Source organism: Photinus pyralis, unplaced genomic scaffold, assembly GCF_008802855.1.
Source record: "Photinus pyralis isolate 1611_PpyrPB1 unplaced genomic scaffold, Ppyr1.3 Ppyr1.4_LG5, whole genome shotgun sequence".
Lineage (NCBI taxonomy): Eukaryota > Metazoa > Arthropoda > Insecta > Coleoptera > Lampyridae > Photinus > Photinus pyralis.
This window is the reverse complement of record NW_022170596.1, coordinates 44,592,147-44,615,159: the sequence shown is the minus strand read 5'-3', so window position 1 is coordinate 44,615,159 and position 23,013 is coordinate 44,592,147. Positions and strand designations below refer to the sequence as shown.

The window sequence follows — 23,013 nt, the reverse complement described above, 5'->3', positions numbered from 1 at the left end:
CTTTTTAAATTATACGATTTGCTACCAACAATGACGAATAGGTAAGTATGATTACTTATTACGTTATTACATTTTAAACCGAGCTTTAGACACAACAAGCATCGTTATTGAATTTAAATGTAATACGGTTAAAACTCTAAAGGTAAAAGGTGCAAAAGATTTTACGGTACGGTTGCAAAAGTAAATTTACGACACAGTTCAAAATTTCGGTACTTGGAGCTTGCGAAAATGCAAAAGCAAAAATATCCTATTTCATAGTGCGTTTTCTATTTATCTAAATCTCCATTTCAAGTAGGGACAAACTGGAATTCTAGTTTCTTACGCTTATACCTCCGATACGTTCAAACAAATTTAACTCTTTTTAATTAATTAGGTCTTTTCCCTACATCAGAAATATATGGGACCGGTGTCAAACTAAAGTTTTTTAAGAGCGCACTTAGTGGATGTAATCCCGACTTAATCGGAGGTTGTTTTCTGTAACCCATTCAATTCATTTTCTCGCTTCGGGAGAGCCAAACCATAGTCTTTTTTATACGCCACCAATAGCGAGGCTTTGTCCTTGTGCAATTTGAATTATGCACTTCCCGATACAACATTTCCAATGGCGTTGCATGCTTTTTTCTTGAAACATTTAATATAATAAAAACAAATAATTGACTGATAGTAAAGCATCATTTAAAAATTTTCTAGGTTTGTGGGAAACGGGTTAGTAGAATGGCTCGCTAGCTCTTAGTGCCTGAATACACTATGCGTTTTAAACGCATCCTGCGAAACCGGAAGGTTTTGTGCGTTTACATTACTTGCGGCGACCGGAACGCAACCGGATAAGTGTAAACGCTCGCATTTAAATCTATTGGATGCAGTCATCAGTTCAAACCGGTCCGGCCAAACGGGACCGGTTAAAACGCATAGTGTATTCAGGCACTTAGACTAATAGGTTAGAACTAGCGTGTAAACGTATATGATACATCTGCTGAGCGGTCCGTTCTATTTTTATGTAATTTTTCAAATATTGACAACACGGCAAACAAAAGTTTGATTATTAAATAATTGACTGTTTTTAAAATACAATAAATTAGTTTAACATTTGTTTAATTTACATTATTTCATTTTTTATTTACCTTGTTCTAACATAGCTTCGTTCTCCGTCCGTTGTACAACGCCAGTTTCCTTTTAAAATAAAAACCAATAATGCTGAGAACTTGTTCAGATATATATTTAAATGGGATTACCCTTCGCCGAAAACTAGTAAACCCTATTTTGACGAAGCGTTAGGGCAAATCCTTTTTCGCCGAAATGAAACTCCATCGTTCACCGCTCTTCAAATACAGATCAGCGAGCACGCTTTTTTCACTGTCACTTTTGCATTGGAAGAAACGTGTTGAATCCAGTCCAGCGTGACATTTCACAATATTTTCCTCTATCGCCCTTTCGTTTTCGGTAATTAGCGTCTATACGAATCACGTTTATATCTTGTCAGGTCAGCGACTTCGGATTGGAGTTATTTCCAATTTGAAGTGGCGATTCAGGTACTGCGCAATACGTGAAAAGTTACTTTGGTATCAGGGATCCTAATCAAATTCTATGGAGAGTTGGAGTGGGCGGCTCTTTTTGGAAGATTGAATTATCGAACACTTGACGTCGAAGGTTATTTTGAAAAATAACAATGTATCTCGAATAAATTTATCGAACGCAGATAGAGAACGTTTTGCTACCAAATGTTGGGATATGTTGTTTATTTAAACAAAGTTTGCAAGTTGAAACAGAATTATACACGACTTAGTTTATAGCCAAATGTTTGTTTGCTCGAGGGTATTACGTAATAGTTATGTAATACAAACTCTGCGTTATTAGTTATTATTTCACGTCTAGTCATAATTTATGCTAATTGAAACATAGGTTTGATGTTTGTTTACTATTATTATAGTATAAATTCTTCCGTTTTCTTATGAAAACAATAGAATCGCGTTTTTATAGTTTTCCCAGATTTATTACGGGTAAAAAGCTTTCTATTTGTAAATGTAACAAGTATGTAGTGCACTGATCGATAGTTTTCCAATTTATTTATTTTGGAATGAAAGTACAAGGTCAATTATGAAAATGAATAGTAGGGCTCCAAACATGTTTTGTTTAAGACAGATAAAAATATAGTTTGTTTGTATTTTAAATTTGGGTTCATTCCAACTTGAGAAGTATAATACCTCATGTCCATTTACCTATTGTTCAAGTCAAGGCGATGCCAGAATAAGTTGTAAGTTATTGGAGAAATTATTTAAAAATGTTTATCGAGATTAATTATGTTTTGTCGGTTGTCATTTTGTTTTGCTACCACCGAGTGAATCTTAGGCGTTGCGGATAGTCTTGCCAGGCAGCTGTCTATGGAAAATATCATTATTTCAGCTTCGTGAGTGAACAATAACAGGCCGAATTGAAAGGTATTCAGAAGATTTACGTAATTTTTGTAAACTTGGCATAGGTTAAGGTCTAAAACGATAGCAAACAAACATCAGTTTTGTAAAATGCGCAAAAAAGTCTAATACTTAATCGTTAGGAATTTAGAAAACGGTTCGAACGTGAAATATTTCACTCGATGTTAAAACATACATTTTCGCGACCTTCTGCCACTTTTTTATGAAACTTTTGATACCACAAAAAGAATCAATGTATGTAGATACATAATTCTATAAAAAATATAGGTTGTAATACATCAGTGTAATCAGGAAAAGAATGCAAAAAATGTATGTTAAAATATACAGGGTGTTTTATTTAAAAAATACCAACTTTGGGTGAAATTTCAGTAACGGTGATCCACACTCACACATCTTTTGGTTACGCCACTGGATTGTACGTAAAATATCTAAAATAGGCGGTTTTTACTTTTTTTATATCTTACATGAGTGGTAAGATATATGTTATCTCAAAAAGTCAAACTTTTCGTTTTCGGCCATGTATCCCAGAAACAAACGTGGCTGGACTATTTGTGGGTATTACAAGGTTCGCAAAAACGACACAGGGTGGCGAAAACTGCAAGTCTCTATCTCGACAAAAATAGGGCACGCTGCTCAAGGTTAAATTTTTTTTACTCCGTGGACTAAATCTACGTGTTTTGTCATTCATTTAAGGGACTAAAGTGTCAAGTATTCAAAACATTTGCCATTAACTGCAAGCCAGTCGCCTAACCAATCACGAAAAGCTTGAACTGAATGCCTGAGAATTATGGGAGAAATTGCTGCAGCAATTATTGCTAATCTCGTTTTGTCTTTAAGGTTTAATAAGAAACGTAAACGTTCATTTGTTTTATTTTGATGTAGCATAGATATCTAGATTAATGTTATTGATGTAATTATCATAAAGAATTTTTAATTTTGTTTTCAATTTTTTTGTATAAGGGCACTGACATGTTACGTCATCGAAAAGAAAAAAAATGTATCAAATGAGCCTAATGAAATGGTACATTGCTTGTCAAACAATTCAGTTGTTTTTTCCCTTACTCATTTGTTTTATAAAATTAAAAGCATCTGAATACTGCCTTATTTTTATGATGGGAAATAAAATGTTAATAGTTATTTGTGTACCAAGGCCGTAAAAGTGATCTTTTTTGGCCGAAGCTGCTGTTTGCGGCCGAGGCGGTAGCCGAGGCCGCAATTCAGATGAGGCCTAACAAATCACTTTTGGCCAAGGTGCACACAACATTTTTTAGGCGATCATCAAAAAAGAATTCAAAAATTTGCTCATAAACATATTTTTTTTGAAAATCATAGTTATCTTAGACTATTAAAAACAAAGCATTTCCTGTCGTATGTAATTATAATTAGCATCTTTGCGTGTTTTGTGCGTATCAAAATGGGTGATAGCGACAGTTCAGATACCCCAAATGAAATTTTGGAAGCTGCAAGCGTTGCGACCCTAAGTCATATTAGATCTAAGAGCAGGCGTTTGAGAGTAAAGGTACAATCGCAACTTCCTCCGTTGCACAAGATTTTAATAATGTCAAATGCAATAGGTCCTTCGTTACTGTGGCTTCCAAGACCTTATAGTTAACATGCTGTACAATTATTAGAAACCTGATTACCTACTTTGATGGTATGCATAGGTAGCTACTTGTATTCTCGGTTAATTGCTGGTGATTCTTCGTATAATAATGTAAGCAATAATATCTTCCTCTTGTTTTGGTTCTACACTTCAAAAAGGTCTGCAAGCAGCAAAGATTGAAACGTCAAACTATAATTTTAAATGTGAAATAGTGTGACTTTTCTGTATAAATTAATTCATAATAATAAATTAATTCATAATAAGATCGACTCCTTGGTACTGTTAAGTTTATTGAATTTTCGTGTTCCTACTTACACCTCGCGTACTGGAATTACTTTTTATTGTGCAGTGCCATATACCAATATACTAAGAAGCTCACCAATTCATACAATGTGTGCGCATTTCAACAAGGTATGCAATTCATGCGATATTTACCATTTTGATCTTGGCGCAATACTAAATTCAATTTGAAGACAATTTGTATTGTTTTACGCGAGCATTATATGCATATTATTAATAATAATTTTAATGCCTTAATAACATTATATATTATTGTAGAATTATTATTTGTGTAACTTTACCTTTTTTTTTTTGCTAAAGCTTGTCAAATAGATAGGTATATTATATATAGTATTCTTAGTTTTACAATATTTTATAATTTGTTTTTCTTTAAATGTATTCAGGGGCAGTTATTAACTTTTTTTTTTGTTGTTTTTTTTGTTTTTGAAATTTCACTTTTCTTTTTTTCTCTCAATTTTCTTTTGTTATTAATGCACAATGCTTTGTATGTTCTATATATATATTTAAGTTGACCCGTAAATGGATGCGTTCTGTTGGTCAATAAACTATTATTATTATTATTGTGATTATGCAAAATAGTGTGAAACATTCCTACAAGTCCGAAAATGAAAAAAACGAACGTGGGTGGCCCAATCCTTGATGGGGCTACACCAGATAGACGCTTAGTATCAGATTACTGTTTCTTACACATCAGTTTCATTATAAGTACAGTTTGACAGATGTGTACAATAAAGTAAAGTTTGACAGAAGCGTACAATAAAGTGAAACTTTATGGCCGCAAAAGCGACCACAAAATCAACGTTTTTGTGATGATAGCCTAAAAAACAACTTTTATATAAAACAATGTTGTATACAGTCGTTATTTATCGAGATACATATCATATGCCATACATAATGGGCATCCTGTATGTTACCATACCATTCTCTTCTGTTTTCTTCCCGTCATAGCATGTTTTCATTTTTCTCTTGCACTGTCAAGTGGAATGCGGAATTTAAATTCATGTTGCGAATTTTAAGTTTAAATGAAAGAATACGTGTAGCTCTAGTGTTAAGGTAGGTAGACAACGCACATCACACGTGTGCGAACATGCTTCATATCACGTGTAGCAATTTTAGACGGGCAACCTTCTCTTATCCATTAAGGGATTGACCAACACAACCTCAGGCTACTGCAGCAGATTTATCATCCTATCACTTTGAGAGTAATTTGTTGAACCTTGGTGACGAATATGTCAAATATATTTTTTTTATTTACACCCCCTTTTTTGTAAAATCACTCCCTTTCATCTTGATTGAGGTTTGTAGGGTAAACCTTTTTTGAAAATTAACAAAAAAAATAAGCATACTATGTGACATAATCTCCATGGTAAATATTTCTGTGTTGTTTAAAAATCAATAATTAATATTCGCAGTCAAACTGATAAATGTTGATTTCAACATTGACCGACCCGCACATGTAAAAATCGAAAGGAACCTCGTTATTTGAAAACTATTTTAATGGTGCATAGTTTCGTATCTTATTTAACAGGTCATTGCATATACATGAGGAAAAACAAGTTTTGAAATATTCCATATGACACCTACTTCCTTTTTATCTTAATGATGCAATTCCAAATACACAAAAAATATGAAATTTGTTTCGTTTTTGAATCCTTTCTGTAAAAGTGTGTAACAAAATCTAAGTAATTTTTTTTTCATTACCGTCCCCACCAAACTACCATGAGACCTATTGAAAATGAAAAATGAATTTTAAATACCGATTTGTTTTGCTAACAATAACCATCATTAGTGTATATAATAGTTGCGTGTTCAAAAACTGTGTGAAATTTACGCTACCGCTTTGTCGCAAAACAATATTAGGTGATTCATTGGAATCCCCAATTGTTACAATGTAACTAAAACATTACGTCGTTAACAGTTAATCGATTTAATACAGCAGAACAAGTCAAACAAACGTTTTTTTTCCTTCATTGAACTTCACAAAGTTATGCAAGTAAACTTGTATAAATGAACCACGTTGGTTGCATGGGAAGTTGTTTACGATTGTTTACACTTTTACATGGCCATCAGCAGTTCATTGATTCATAAGAAATCGGCAGGTTGTGGAAGTAGATCGCGGAAATTGCTGCGTATATTTTCTACGTTAACCTTTGTTGCAGTGTTTTTAATATTCGTTATGGTGCAATTAAAAATTAGCGATTGTAGACAATTAATTGGCAAGTGCAAGTGAACGAACCACAATGAGCTTGCACAATAGTGTACCGTTCTATCGACATCTCTCTTTGGAGGCCAATAATCCCCATACTGTATACGGATCCATTGATCATAAAAGAACACTCGGCCATAATCACCCTCACTTTCTGGGAGCATTCCATAATTTGAGCACCGAAAGTTGTCCGGAATCGCCTACTCACGCATCATCCGAACCGAACACAACCACCGCCTCATCCTCCTCACATTGTGGAGGTTCATCGCCGAAGGCCGAAATCTACTCTTCCTCGCCGAAAGTTAGTTTCGCACCCAAACAGCATAGCCATCATCACCATTCCATTCAGGAGTTAATCAGACATTTCGGTAAAAAAGTGCACAATTGGAGATCGGAGGGTAGCTATCGCGATCGAAGATCGTCGTGTAGTGATGATTCCCCCAAACCGGAGGAGGAAGAATTTCGAGGACGTAGTAAATCTTTAGATGGTGCGGCTGTTAAGAAACGATTTGCGATTAACGACTGTGCCACTACTTATAGAATTTATGATACAATATTGAAAGAAGGTAGGTGCTTTTTACAATCAACTATGTCGGTTAGTCTTTTTATTTGCCAAGGTGTATTGTTAGTTGCCTAAAGTTGTAGTGCTTGTTGCCTAATTCTCACTGGACAATCCCATTTTTCTTAATTTGCCAAGCAGCCCTTAGACCTTGTACTTGGGCATTTTATGGGCCGCAAATCTCCCACAATTGCGTAACACTTAATTTAGTGTCCTATAAAGTATAAACAACGTCAGTCTAATTATAGTAAGAGGAATTAACTTAAATTGGTCCTCTCATATTTTAATTAGCCTAAGTACAAAATGTAATATTGTTATCAATAGAATTAGCGTTTGTACAAGTAAGGAATTTACGCAATCGATTTTATTACCCATTTGAACGGTATATCATGCCAAGTCCTTAACGTCGTGCATGACCTCCTCAATGTTTTTTTTCTTAATGCGACTTTCGTGATGTCTGTTGGGAAACAATTCGTTTTATCGGTTGTACGCATTTGATAGTGAGTGGTCTTTCCTATACTTCACATGTATTTGAAACGACCGTGACCTACCGTACGTCGTGTTTTATTTTGCTTGGCACTAAAGCACAAATCGGGCGTTTTATTTATGGCAGTTTTAATTTTGTGGTCGGTTTCTCCTGCCCTTGAGAAAAGATACGTTTTCATTTCTGCAGAATAGTGTCATTTGGTCATGCCTCTTCCAAAGTAAATTGGCAGTGAAGTTTACGAGTTCTGATAAGCCTTAATACCCCACTGTAGTTATTCTTGAAAAAGTGATAGGTAAATTTTCTAACGATCGATTATTAGCATTGAATAAGCAAATATTTTAATTTTTTATTCATGTTCCTGATTTCACGAAGGAAATATTCGTTACGTGCATATTCTCATGTTCAAATCTTAGTTCCCAAATATATGTTTTATAAAACGAATTTTGACTCTTGTTGTTTCGTAGTCATGTGTTAACATCTACATTAAATGCTATTCACTTTTTGATTTTTTGTCATTGTTGCCATCCTAATAATTTTTTTCCCAAAAATTCCATACATCTTCACTTTGATGATGATTAGCGACCTAGTTTTTTGAAGTTAAGGAATAAATTTTATAATGAGAACGTTGGATTTAGTGACAGGATGTTCACATTGAAATGGTAGAATTTCCGAATTTCAAAGTACCTTTTTTTTCAAATGGAACTACCACTGTTTTATTTCGTTTTTCGATAGTTTTGTTTGCGTTCAACTTCATCTTTTATAAGGGATGTCCTGCGTTTTAAACTTCCTTGTTTTTAGGTTATTTAATATACCTCACAAATGTACCTACCCCATTAGTAAGTACATATTTATTCGGCGGAGTAGGTCTTGATAATAAAAAACGAAAGAATGTCCGAATTCTAAGTGTCGCAAATTAATTATTTGCTGTAAGCGTACTCCCTATTTCCTAGTAAAATAAGATTAATTAAAAAGGTGAATTAAAAAAATTATGAACTAGTTTTTTTTGTATATTATTTAAATTTGAGCCATGAACCAAAAATACAAACGAAAAGGCTTATATTTTATGGGTTTTAACTAGTAGGCCATGGCATGGAGATTTTTGTTGTGTTTATTTATTGTATAATATGATATAATATTCAATATATAGAAAGTTATAGGTTGTGATACATCAATGTAATCACGAAGAACTTTGGGTGAAATCTAAGCAACATTATTCAACAATTTTTTTACTACGGCACTCCATTCTACGTAAAAATAGCTAAAATAGTCAGTTCATCCCAAAAAGTCAAACCTTTCGTTTTCACCATGTATCTCAGAAACAAACGTCTCAATTGATTCTGTTGATGGCATTAAAAAGTGCAATATTACGGTCGCAAAAACCGCAACTCTCCCCCTCCCTTTAAAAAGCAGCTGAGATACACTACTATTGCGATTTCCCCCTTGGGTTAAAATAGTCGTAAGAGCCAGGAAAAAGAAACTACGTACCTATTCAAAAGGTGGCAGTCATATTCTATCGCGGATGTTCTCGATTTTCCTTTTGCCATCAATTTAAATTTAAACAAAACTAAAACTGACACCACCGTCGAACTCATTGAAATGTTTTAATGTAATTATTAGGCTTTGATTATGTTTTAAAGTAAAAAAGAGTGTCTCCATGCAAGAAAGCAGTTGGTTTTACAAAAAGTTTCCTAATTTAATAATTAAAATTACATTGCCCCGTGTAATTACAATCGATGGAATTTTTCGTAGAGAAGTTAATTTGGTTGGTACCAAAGTAACTTCTCTACGAGAAATACAGGTGTACTCTTTCTTGTTAAAGTTTAATTAGAACTGACGGAACACCTTGATTTTGAGATTATTTCAATCTAGTAAAGTAACTTGACGAGGTTATTTACGATTAAGCGTATAGTTGCTCTATTTCATTTGAGTTTGTATTTCTGTAACATCGAAACATCTTGGTGCAGATGAAATAATGTACGTGTGGGCGTGTCGAGAGAAAGAAGAGGGGACTTTCATTACAACTGGAGTTTTCTAGTCTAATTGTAATTGGCGCATTTTTTGTAAATACCGGAAGAAGGAGTTTATTGGAAAATGAAAGTGGTGTTTTCCGCTGTGCTGTCCGCTCGATTTCATTGATGTGAGAGGCAGTTGGTCGTTTTCATAATATTTCTCTACAGTAAACAGTTTAAATGGAGTTGTTTAAAAGATAGAAGTGTGTTCTCGGTTTACGGACAAAGTTAGTCAAGTTGAGGTAAAGGAATCGGTTTAGTGCACCGTGAGACCATCTGTCAAGGTTCTCTATTCATCAAAGTTGAAAGTTTATGCAGGTCGCACGTCTACCGATAATTTTTGTCATCATATTCAACATGCCAGTTCATGGCCAGATTTTAGGATTATTGCAAGAGAAAAAAAACTAAGTAAGTAATTTTAAGATTTTCTGATTTTTTTATTCATCGTCCGTCTGCGTACGGGGTATCATGTAAAAATGCTTTGTAAGGAATTTTGTTTTTATTTTCATTTAATATGATTCGGAATAAATTTTTATCATTGTCAATCAATTAACTGTGTGTTTATTTGGATTCAATGTACGACCCTTTATGCCAGATTTTTTCTTCGTATCCAAGATTTATTTCAGGGGTTGATAAAAATTTGATCGAGGCCACTGAGTCTTCCAAATCATTAATTTCAGTCAATATTAACATTTTTCGTTGTAGCAGATGTCGGAAGTGTACGAGGAGAAATTATAAAAATTCTAAGTTTCAATTTTAATTTATTTTGAGCTTGATTTTGAGTTAGTTGGACAGGTGGTTGGTGGGTGGTGTAGTTGACCGAATATCATTGGACACAGCAGTATATTATATTGGGACAACACAAAAATAGATCACTAGTTCTGCGCGCATTTGAAAAATCAATATTTTATACCAATAAATAGTCAGTATTCATGTCGGTGTCTTTAGAAGAGCAATCTTACTAGTCCATCAGATTTGTTATTTGTGTAAATTCCACTATCTTTCACACATTATCATGCTTTCACGATAAGGTATACCTACTCGTAAATGAGAATTTCGCTTATCTTTCCATATTATTTGTACAAATGGTTGATAACACATGTGAGGAAATGTGGTTTAAAAACTTTCTTATTATTTGACGAATTCGATTATTTAGCAGAGTGCTTGGTGGTTTTTTTGTGAAAATTTACGAATATGGAGGGAGTATACCGCTTTCGCAGGAAAAGCTGTAAGTTTTCTCACTTTTTAATTCCGAGTCGTCCATTTTGCGCGACAAGTCTGTTTGTAGTTACTTAGTTCAGGATTCATATTATGATCACAATGTTGCAATGGTAGCATCTTATTATACCATGGTAGCATCGATTGTAATTTTCTGCTTCATGCAGTTGTGTTTAATTAGCAATATTTCATTGTTTGGATTGCATGGTATACTTTGGAATTTACGATATTTATTTACATAAAGAGCAAATTTGTAACATACCTGGGAATTAATTTCTAGTGATTATTAAATTGTTCATACAATCATACCACCCACGTTTACTAACTTTATTATTTGCATCATATTGCATTCATACCATATATACAGGGTCGGTCATTAGTCCGTGGGTGGAAGATCGTGGGTTTATTAACACACATTTAAAATTCATTGTTGGAGCATGTTGAAGGACTATATAACCTAAAAATATTTTTAACGAAATTGCAATTGTTATACAGGGTGATTTGTATCAAAGTTGCATTTTTTTAATAGAATATCCTCTCTTATAATTGCATATTTCGATTCCTTGATCGATTTTAGTGTGATTTTATGTATTACACATGATATCCAAAATGAGTCGTTTAGTCGCAATTCGTAATTTTTTGAGAAAGTAGGTGCCCAGTTAAAATTGATTATCGCAATTATCATAAAACTTAGAAGGTCGTGACTGCAGTGTTACTAACCATGAATTGCATCAAATGTAGTATTTGATTACCTTCCTAACGATTAAGCATGTCGGTATTTATCTTTTACATATTTTTTTAAAACCTCTCAGTAATTAGTAGGCCGTCAAAAATTATAAACATCAATTCAAACAAACAAAAACTCAAAATACCTGCGATTGAAATTTTGAAAATTGACGGAGGGATTTCTTTTAACACAAAAGAAGTTTAACTTTAGCCGTTCGGCGTATGTTAGCACATTTCATGATTAGTGCCACTGCAAAGTCACCGCCTTCTGAGTTTTATGAAATCTGCGATATTCAATTTTTACTGGACATCTACTTTTTGAAAAAACGACGAATTGCGGAACTACTCATTTTAGATATCATGTGTAATACATAAAGTCACACTAAAATTGACCATGACATCAAAATATGTAATAATATACAGAAGGTTCCATTAAAAAAATTCAACTTTGATATACCTAAATCACCCTGTATAACATTTGCAATTTCGGTGAAAATATTTGTAGGTTGTAGGCTGAAGGGGCCTTCAACATTCCCCCACAATGAATTTTAAATATGCACAACCCACAATCGTCCACCCACACACTAATGGCCCACCCTGTATATCTTTATCATTTTCATAGATAACTAGATCAAAATGAAAGTAATCAAAAGATCTCGGTTATTTGAAATACCTTTGGGTATGGTGTACTAAGAACTTTTGTAGAGAATTTAACAAGCTGTCATATGGTATAATAATCTACAGGGTGTTCCATATACACAAATCACATGCTAGTTATTATCTGAGAAATGTTTTGTTTTTTTTTAAATTACAAATTTTGGCTCAGTAGAAAAAATACACAATTTTGGTAATAATTTAACCGTCTTTCTATCTCTACAGCTAAGGAGTTGGCAATTTGAAACAGACTGCATAGTTTTTTGTATGAGAAATATTCTGTTAACAACATTTTCATAAGCTTTTCGTGCAGTTGAGAGACCGCCGTCGTACCAATGTTAAATACCGCTAAAACTCACTTTAGGTTCGAATGATTGAAGAAACACTCTTCATGAATAAATGTAGAATAACCATAATTCAAGAATATTCTAAAAAATTTAAGTTTTACAAACGTAAATAAATGCCGCATCTAGACAGTGTCAAGTTGTCCAACGTAAAAGTAAGTCAAAAAAATTGTTAACAAGTTACATAATAGGATTACATGTTTGTTATGTTCGGTCGAGTAAAAATAGTTATTGTAGTACTACTGCTGTCCAGCAAATAGGATTAATTGAAGAAGTTTAGGAGGCCCATTACCTAAAAAATGACGCCGCGTATTGTTTTTGTAACAAAGGTATTTTCTCCTGCACTTTGGACATACTTGTAATTACTCTTATTGACTACCTTTTCATTAAATATTATAAGGCAACAACTATGAGATTATTTTTATCCGCTAAATGTTTTTGATTAAGTCCTCCTTTCAAATCGAATTAAGCTTGTTTATGATGTTATCTCCTTACAATTTACCATCCTTGACCTCTTTATGAACAAAAGCAATAAATAATAATTGTTACGATCTTCGATTCTCATTCCTTAATGGGTAGTTAATTCACGTAGGTTTCGACCAACGCAATTATTTTTACCTTCGCAGGAATCAATACCGCTCTTTTCCGCCCCCCGCCCCCGTTCCGAAAATGTAGAATTAAGTACGTATTCGCGTAAATTTTCCCGAATCCGTCGAGGAAATTAACCGAAAATGTATTTTGCATCTTTTATAAAGGTCGCAGTAGAGATACATAAATTACTCTCACCAAAAACGTACATATTCAGTACGCCATAGCTCTCCCGACTCTCTTTCTTGCGTATTGTTCATTTTGTTCAGAGGGATAAAGTTGATCGACACAATATAATTAGCGGAATACCGCTGGGAAATGCTCTGTCCTTCGCTCTATCAAATCTGCTTAATAACGCTGTCAAAAACAAAAAGTAATATCTCGCTACGCTCTGTGGGGTAGGTTATTTGTTAGATTCATATTTAACTCCTCGTAAGTCTTATAATTTACTCGAAGTCTACGAGGGAAATATTAGTGCTGTCGGAAATGATTTTACCCAAAATCGTCCTGAAACCTTCATTGGTAGGCCTACTTTCTGTCAGGAAATTTTAGTTTCCATGACAGAGGCAGAGCAGTCTACGTTTCCTGCCGCTGGTCACTTTACTGGCCGCACCTGTCACTTTACCGGCCGCACCGGTCACTTTACCGGCCGCACCTGTCACTTTACCGACCCGCATCGTCACTTTACCGGCGCATTTTTTACATTTCCAAATGTCTATAATGACTCCTGTCATCATTGACAGATTGACATTAATCAAAAGTTCTATATGAAAATTGAAATTTTATATTAAAAGACGTTTTCGGGTAAAATTTAATACAAGACTCGTTAGTAAAATGACATTACTTGACTCGGAAATGAAAACGAAATTTGACATTTTCAGTTTTTCGGTGATATCTCAGTTATTTTTCAAAAATTTCAATTGCGCTTTTATAGTCACAAAAAGGGGCAACTTTGATGCCATTTACCCTCTCCTCAACTTTACGGAGACGGGAGATCCATCCCACTGGTAAACCACGAGTTTGATCCACCCGGTACGGCCCAAAATAGGTACGTATTGTCTACTAAAATCGAGACTAAAATGCTCTGAATAAAAAATACGATATGACCGGGTAAATTCCATGGCGTTATTTGTACTTGAGGTTGTACTAATCTGTCGAATAAATTTAATGGAAGATGTAAAGACCTACTGTAAATAATCTTGACTACATTTTCGCATTTGATGTAGAGCACTTTGCAGTCCCGTTTGATGTCAAAAGTTTCAATTAAATCGAGAAAAGTACAGTCAATTTACAATTAAGCCATCATGATACTGACGGTGTTTATTCTTAGTATTGAAATGAGATTTGATATTCTTCCCATCCCCATGAAGTTTTTCATAGAATGGTCGATCTACATTCTCTTCCGTTATTTCTCTTGAAAAACTTTCCACTATAAATATTTTATGCGTCATGCTGTTTTGAAATCGAGATTCGTGGTTACATTATAAGGTATGTTACATTTTCATTTTTTCTGGAGGGGTTTATTACTTTCAAGCACTAAATTTACGCATCTCAAATTGTGGGTTAAATACAAACAGATAATCGAAAAATGTATCTTGCAAACAGTATTGGTTTACCCAGTGGCAGTTACGTTCTTGTTAACGTTGTATAAATTTCCAAAGAGAAAATGTAATTCAACCGTCGGAAAACCTAAAATGGGGGCACGGATTTAACAACTACGATTTAGCGGTAGTGGGTACATCGTTTATGGCTGATTCTGCGATAATCATGTTAATGCCCGTAATCTGAATATTTATTATGTGGTTGTCAACCGTTACGTGAGAGTGTGAGGAAAATAACTATACGAGGATCTCTCAAATTAAAACAAAAGTCAAGTGTACAGAAAAATATTTACATTTCTACTTTTCTACGTAATACGAAGGGGATTTAACTTGGCTCTTTTTAGCACATTTTTGATTCTAAAAAAGGAGTTTTATTGTTTCACTAACTGTTGGCTGTTTGCGCGCCTTTTATAAAACGATGGAGATCTCGACAACGGAATATCGTAAATTTCGGATTTTCGGCATTATATTCGTACTATCGTGTTATTTCTGCATCGCTTAGACCAAATTGAAAAATTAAAGGATTGAGAGAATGTTGTCTATTGGAAATGTTTTGTACAAGCATATTTGAAAGTTATTGATCTGCCACATCTAAAATGCGCTTCTGTCTAGTGATGGCACATCAGAGACTTTTTTTAACTTATTTATATTTATTTATTTTGGTCTTTCTTTTTGAGTGGGCGGGGTTTCAGCCAAGGGTTGCTCTACCAACCCAACCCACTATACATTTATTAACTGAATATCCATGCCCGAACCCGTATTCGAACCAGGGACCCTTAGTACCCGCAGTCGAGCTTCCACACCACTGCAACACACGGGCCGATATGTTGTCAATTTTTTCAAAGTTACAGGGGCGAACCTAGTTTACTTTATACACTGTATTTCCAAAGTTTCGTACACATTTCCAGAATAATTGCACGTTTTCAAACTTCCAAAAAGATTCAACCCAAACATTCTCAAATTTTAATACGCATTTTCGAAACATTTTAGAGTTAGATTTTTATTTTATTTAGAAGCAATGTACAATTGTATTTTTAAATGAGTTGGTCGTTGGTTATTACTTTCCTCAGTCGATTGAGATCTTCTAACTTATTGATTTTTTCCTTTAAATCTAGCGAGAAATTTTATGTTTTACAGAAACAGAAAATCTCAAAGATCTTTAAAAGCATAGGCATTGAATTTGAAGAACAAAGGTTGCATCGATTTCCGGTTAAATCGGAAGTGAGATCGGATAGATCGTAATGTCACATAAAATTATATTTGAAAAATTTTTCGCATGTGAACCCGGGGGCGAACCTCTTATCTCGAACGCACTGTATATATTTACAATGCTGATATTGTGAATTGCAATAGCAGAACATTCAAATATATACCGGGTGAATATTTTAAAATCGAACATAGGCAATTAACGTGGGAAAAACGTTTTTTGCAGATCGTTGCTCTGCTCCCCATGTTAACTTACGAGGGTTTATAATGACCCCAATCAAAAGAAGATTTTTTTTCTATGTCCCTACTCCCTATGTTCGGTTTGGGAATTCATTTGCTGTTGCCTATAGAAGTAGCTCATAAGTTTGTAATTGTCCCGTGTCCAGTGCGATAAGCTGCACATTTATGTTGTACAGGTACTGCTCGCACAAAAGACCAGTGGTGGGTATTTGCTTTGCAGGAAGTCAATCATGTTAATTTCGCTGACGATAATGTATTGCACATTTAAATGTAGAACTTTGAAACGGGTCATTGATCGCGATTACTTTTTCGGTATCTATGTTTCTTTTATTTGGTGTTGATCCTTGCGAAAAACCGATGGAGTATCCCTTTTGAAATAGGAGCGTTTGGTTACAGCGTCCTTGGTTAGCATGTCCGTCAAGTAGCCCTTTAGGGTTTCTGCGGTAGTATCTGGATGCAGCCTACTCACGTGTGATATCATCCCATGATTTTATTAAGATATTTCTGAACCGCGTATTGAATTGGAGTTTTTATTTTTTATTACGGATTCGGGATTAGACGTTTTAGGAGTTGGGTGTTGTTGTGTGGAGTATAGTTGCGGTGTAAATTTGTTTCTTATTAGATGGCGTGGGAGCATCACTTTTCCAGAGGTTTGTTGTTATAGTAGCTGTACTCTCGGACTTTGTAGTTTTTGGGTTATTTGAACTTTTGATAACGTTTGAATCAGTGGTACTAGCGATTCCTGCGCTACGCTCGATTGTTTTGAACTTGATCTTCAGTAGATGTCGTTGCCGTGCTCTCATTGGGATTATTGTTTATTTTATCCTTAATATAGTTTATCGTTTATTTCCAAATTAGGTTCAAAATGCTTTGTATGAGTGCTATTTCCCCAAAATGTCCAAAGTTTGTATCTCTTCAATTTTTTACGGCAACCACTAAACATAGGAGGATTGAATTGACGACTTTGTTCAGGTATTTCTGTCTCCCTTCCGATTTTGCAAAATGTTCCCAAAATTGTACCCCTAGATAGCGCACGCCTACATAAACAGAGATGAGAAACATGTTGACTTCTATGAAATAAGGTATCCGATTGAACTTTGAAGATGAAAACAATGAAACCAAAAACAAGGCGTTTTTGAGTCCAGGATCATCTATGGTGATCAACATATGATCTTTTGCAGCAAGAACTATACAAATTTGAGAGATAAAAAATAAGGCAGTAAGAGGTTTAGAGATATTCTGAAATATTTTGTTTTGATGGGAATATTCAAATACAGCAAAATGGATACTAATATACTTCAAAAATCAATTGCAGTGCAGGACTGAGATGATCCATGTCTACTAAGGTATCCCCTCTTATTTTTACAAACATGGGTTGACGGATTATACACAAGCTTATATAAATTATATAAATTCAAAGGGAGGCGATAAGTAAAGTTTCGGGGGTGGCCGTAAGGATCGCCATTTTTTCTCTCAATGAGGACATCGTGCTTGCCATTAAAAATACACGCTGTCTCATCATATTATTTGAATATGCCTCTAGCAAAATTGTACGGGTTCGATGGAAAACATTAACAATGTAAATTTTCTGTGAAATCTAGATTCCTTTGGGAATAATTTCGTTTTACAAGAAGTTCCGCACAATTTTCAAACCTTCCCAAGTGATTAATAATAATTATCCGCTTCCGAAATGTTAAAAGTGTTCCAAAACGTTTATGTACAATAATTTGAAAAAGTTTGTATTCATTTCAGGCAAAGTGGTGTACTTCTCGCTCAAGCTCCTATACCGTTTTTGGTGGATTATCTACGCAAATTTGTAGATCAAGCCATTATGAAACTTTCAAAATTTCTGTAACCAGCAATTTTTTCGGTATTGATAGATTGACATTAATCAAAAATTTTATATGAAAATTGAAATTTTATGCTCGGACTCGGAAATTCAAGTACTCGGTCTCAAAAAGGCCTCGTACTTTAATATTCCCTCATAAATAATGTGCCATATTTTCCTGATTCTTATGTAAATTTGAACGATTTTTAAACTACTGTTAATTTGTGGATTGTTTAATGGGATAAGTACCTATTTAATAACATTTCAGAACTTGTAAAAATTTTTGAGTTTAATTTTAAAGCTCGTTGAGAAAGGTTAGGTAATTAAAATCCTTCTGTCCCTTGAATAAAATTTTGAAGTTTAAAATCTAGGAAGATAGACATTTGAAATAAGGTAATCTAATCTAAAGATAGGTTTAACAATATCTTTCAACACCAGCCATAAGCTAGAACTAGATATGCGAAAAAAAGGCTAGGCAAAATAAGTCTGGAATGTTAAAGATCCTGCGGATAAAAGTACTTGAACGGTTTTATTCAGTGTAAATAATTTATTATAAGTAAGTGTCCTTCACCTTAGCAATGATGATGCAGTGTGGGCCGTCTCATACTTTTCATATTATTAGCGTTAGTTGCCAAATCCCGCAACCTTTGCCAAAATATGAGCAATTTGGCGACTTAGGAATTCCGTTCACGTCGCGTCGTCCGGAAGGTAGAGTTGTGCACGTCTTCCATCTTGCTTGTTGGAAACGTGCATTTGATGTTCGTGTGAAACTCGGCGTCGTAAAAAAGCGCGCTTCTGTATTATTATTTCTTCCCGAGAACGTACCCGTCGAAAGTTGGAACGGATTCAAAAATAATTGGAAAATTTCTCGGAGTGTGTATTTTTAACCGAGATGCGTCCAATATCACTAATGTTATGTCTTTTCTGTTTGCCTTATTCTTTTTCACTTTTTCAATCATCTTATACAAATGTAAATTTATGATTACTGGTGGAATGTAAACTTGACCAATTTCGTTTCAGGGGCCCACTTACGCCGCAAACCTTTGGATGCCGATCGCAGGCGGCAATCTTTGGGAACCATTATACCTCATCGAGCTTCCGATGCCTTTTTAGATCCAAATCATGCAGCTATACTATTTCGAGATTCAAGAGGGGTAAGTATCCGCTTTGAATTTTTTTTCGACAATACGGCGCGTGCTTTATTTTCCATCGAAAGAGGGATCTCCAATTTTGTATCGCTAAGCTTGGGATAAACAAAACATTTTGTTTCTATCGACCTACGGTACGGAAATAAAAGCTTCCTAACAATGTCAAATTTTACCATTGATATCTATCGTGTTTGTCACACTCGAGTTTTCTTTCATAAGTCGTACTTTTATATCGGAATTTTAAAAGGAAATATTTTTAATATCATGCGTAGCTACAGAAGGTATTCAGATCTAATTGGCACAATATAGTGTAAAATTCTATTTCATAAATGTAAAATGATAGTCCTTGGAAAATGCGACATTTCTAATGTCATATGATGTCAGTTTTATCATTAGTTCACTATCATTAGATCATTAGGAAATAGCCAATAGAAACAAAGGTTTATTTTTCGTCACTATAACCGACGAAACCACACCATTGTTTCTATTGGTTATTTTTTAATGATCCAATGAGAGTGAAGTAATAATAATGATTGTATAAACCCACCATTGTGTCATATTAGTTAAGACCATTTTAGTAAAGTGAATTCTACAAACTCCACTGTTTCAATAAATATAACATTCTATAAAAACATACAATCTTTGTAAAAAATCGTTGGTTTGAATTTTGAACATATTCGTTTACCTATATAATTTCGTGCTATTTTGCAGTCATAAATATATGCTTTCATTAGATCAGCTAAATTTGTGATATATTGCGATGATATTAAATGTTGGACCCAAACAATGGATTGGGTCAAATGAAAATTGTATGATTTTCTTATTAGTTCTAAAAGAATTTTGCGAGATTGAAGGGATAAAATTATGCTTAAATATTTATTCAGGAAATTACGTTGCAATCTTTGAGATTAGAAAGTTTACTCAGTACGTCTAAAGCATAAAAAAAATCTTTAAAGTTTACAACGGAACAAAATAGAGAAAAAGGCGTAGTAAACCATTCTTTTGTAAAATGATGAATTATCGTTTGAAATTATGGCCCAGAAAAGAATGCTTAAGGTCACGTAAGAAACATCTGAGTTTCTTATTTGTTCTAAAATGGCATATGGAAAAAATTCGATTATGGGAATTTTCCATTTAGCTTAATTGTCAGCCGAAACCGGGAACTAAATATCACCGACATCAAAATTAAACAATGTTCTCATTATATCTAAAACGAGATCTAAAATATAAGTGAAACCTCCAGATGTTTTGGACCATGTGTAAACATTTGTATTTCATAATTCTGGGGGATTACCTTAACGTACCTTTGGAAAACGACTCGGTGAACCCATAGATTAGATAATATATATAATTCACTCCGTAAAATAAGTAGTAAAAGAAATATTTGCAACTGGGAAACCGGGGTTATCATGGCGGGGCATATTATCAACTTAAAGTTAAATATGATAAATATGAGTGGTTCTCTGCCCAAATACAAATGATGAGAAAGGAAACTCGGTCCTGAAAGGCTGAAGATGTTCAAAATGCTTCCTGACTCTTTCTAATTGACAACTTACAAAAAGAGTTCAAGCAAGATCATTGCGAAAAGTAAAACATCAACGACACTTTGGTAACTAGCAGCGACGATATTGCAGAACTTACGGCCAACTACAACGAAAACGTATCTAATGATGCAAGCTACACAGAAAAATTTGCGGTTTACAGAAAAGACCGGAAACAAGAAGAAAAAATATTCCACCGTGATAATCTTGAAGAGTACAATAGACCTTTCAGAATGGCAGAACTCCATAGATCTCTGAAAGAGGCCCTGCTATATTGGCTATCAAATGATCAAAAAGCTCCTCAGCTGCGCAGGGGAACTTACCAAAAACCATTTCCTCAGAATCGATACGTATTTACTTAAAGAACGTCTCATAAAATTTGTATCAACATTGATGCATTTTTAGAGAAATTAAACATAAAAAACGAGAACTTGCCTGAGTTTAGAAGGCAGCTGACGTCAGAACACTAGCCCAGGTGCGAGGTACCGTTTTCTAGCCTCTTTCAAATTACGAAATGAATTTGCCCATCAATTAATTTCTTTCACTTTTTTATTTGTGCCACGTGTTAATGAGTAATTAAGTCTTCCGAATTATAAGTAAAACAAAAAGTATGAGATCTGCCTATTGGCCAAAACGCCAAAAAAAAACAACGCGCACATCGTGAGACACTTGCATCTGTTCTAACAGCGATAAGAACAAGTGAGTTAATTAAAATTCGGTCGATAAAAATTTCTTATTGCAAATAACCAGATGTGCTCTACATTTTAACACGTAATTTCACGTTTTGCATTTGACCTAAATAAATAATTTTCAATAGCTATAACATTTCAAAAAGAATTACGCAATTAAAAACAATTCCAGAAGGAAAAATTACACTGGGAGACAAATTCAAATACAAAAAAAAACCAACTTTGTGCTTATTCGTAAATTAATTAAACAAGTACTTTATGATTTATAAAGAAAATAAACAAATACGACTTTGACTACACGCTCGATTCGCAAAATTATGTTGTGTTAAAACGTAGATCCGCGACATTAATTACAAAAAAAATTTTTTTAAGAAAATTAAAACGAATTGGACATCTCAATTCATTCCAAATGTCTCAACTACTACGTCCCAACTGACATTGTTTACACAGCAGTATATTAGTTTATTTTTCACTTTGGTCTCTCTAGACGTGCAAAGTGCGGGCAATGGGGGCTTTCCCAGGAATGCAGATGGCGAGTGTTTCCGGGTTTGGATACAGAAGGGTGAATAATCAAAATGGATAGATGGGAGGTTTTCAAGTCCTCTGCACAGGTGGTTTCCACCTTCATATGTAGAGGATAGTGAAATAGAGGGTAACAGGGTTGAAAGCAATACCATACAATCTACATGGAATGTTTAATGATGTACGAAACTGAAATAAGAGTGGGTTAAGGTACGGTTAAATGTCGGAAGAAGCGAACAATTATCGATAACAGAGCATCGTACAAGGTATCCAGGAACATGGAGTTTCTTACCTGTTCTTATTTAAATCTTCCTTTCTCAATTTAAATATCGGGCGGTCTTACATTGAGAACAACGAAATTTGACAAAAGTAAAACATCAACGATCTATAAATTTCCATCTCGGTCTTACTTGTGTAATTTTCGTAAAATATGTTTAAAATCTAACGTTAGATTTTTTAAATAAAAACGCCGACTGCCTTGTTGCGCGTGGGATACCCCTGAGTAGGTATACCATTTCATAATACTTGTAATGCACAGTCTGCGTTGTCTGCAGAGGTGGGCTTTATTAGTTATCTCACCCCAAAATCTCAATCCATCCCGTGGGCGTTTGGAGACTAAGTAACTTGATAGCGACGGCGTCGACGGCATAATCTTAGCAACACTGGTGGACCTGTGGACCATACACGATCCACTATGTCAAGGTTGTTTTATTAATTATATTTACGTAGACGCTGTTTGCTTTGTATTTAAATGCACTGTAGAAATGCATAATGGATTAGCACACATCAGCTAATCAATTACACACCTCATTAAGTTTGTCTGATTATCGATTTGTTTTTACGTGCGTAGGTGTTACACTCTAATTTATCGGGGTGAAAAATGGCCGCCCCCGCTCGTTGTTTATAGACAACTCTCTGTCTGGGGGCTATATTATAAATCTGGCATTCACTTTCTCGCATTTAATTAGGGTAGAAATATTAAACTCGCTTCCAAACCCTACCAAGTGCCAAACTTTAAAACCACGATAAAAAAGTGCTTTCCAAAACTTTGTCAGGTGCTGTTCTCTGAAGTAAAGCATTCACCAAACAGATTATAAAACAATAAGCAAAAGGAA

The 23,013-nt window shown here is 34.5% G+C and overlaps 1 protein-coding gene across 1 annotated transcript in view; it reads left to right on the top strand.

The window, feature by feature from the left end:
• The window catches only part of LOC116172529 (5'-AMP-activated protein kinase subunit gamma-2), a gene marked incomplete at its 5' end in the record, with an annotated part of 243,750 nt that overhangs the window by 187,214 nt on the left and 33,523 nt on the right, over nucleotides 1–23,013 (top strand). The window contains 1 exon segment of the mRNA XM_031489763.1: nucleotides 19,019–19,152. Coding sequence (XP_031345623.1) covers nucleotides 19,019–19,152 — 134 coding nt within the window.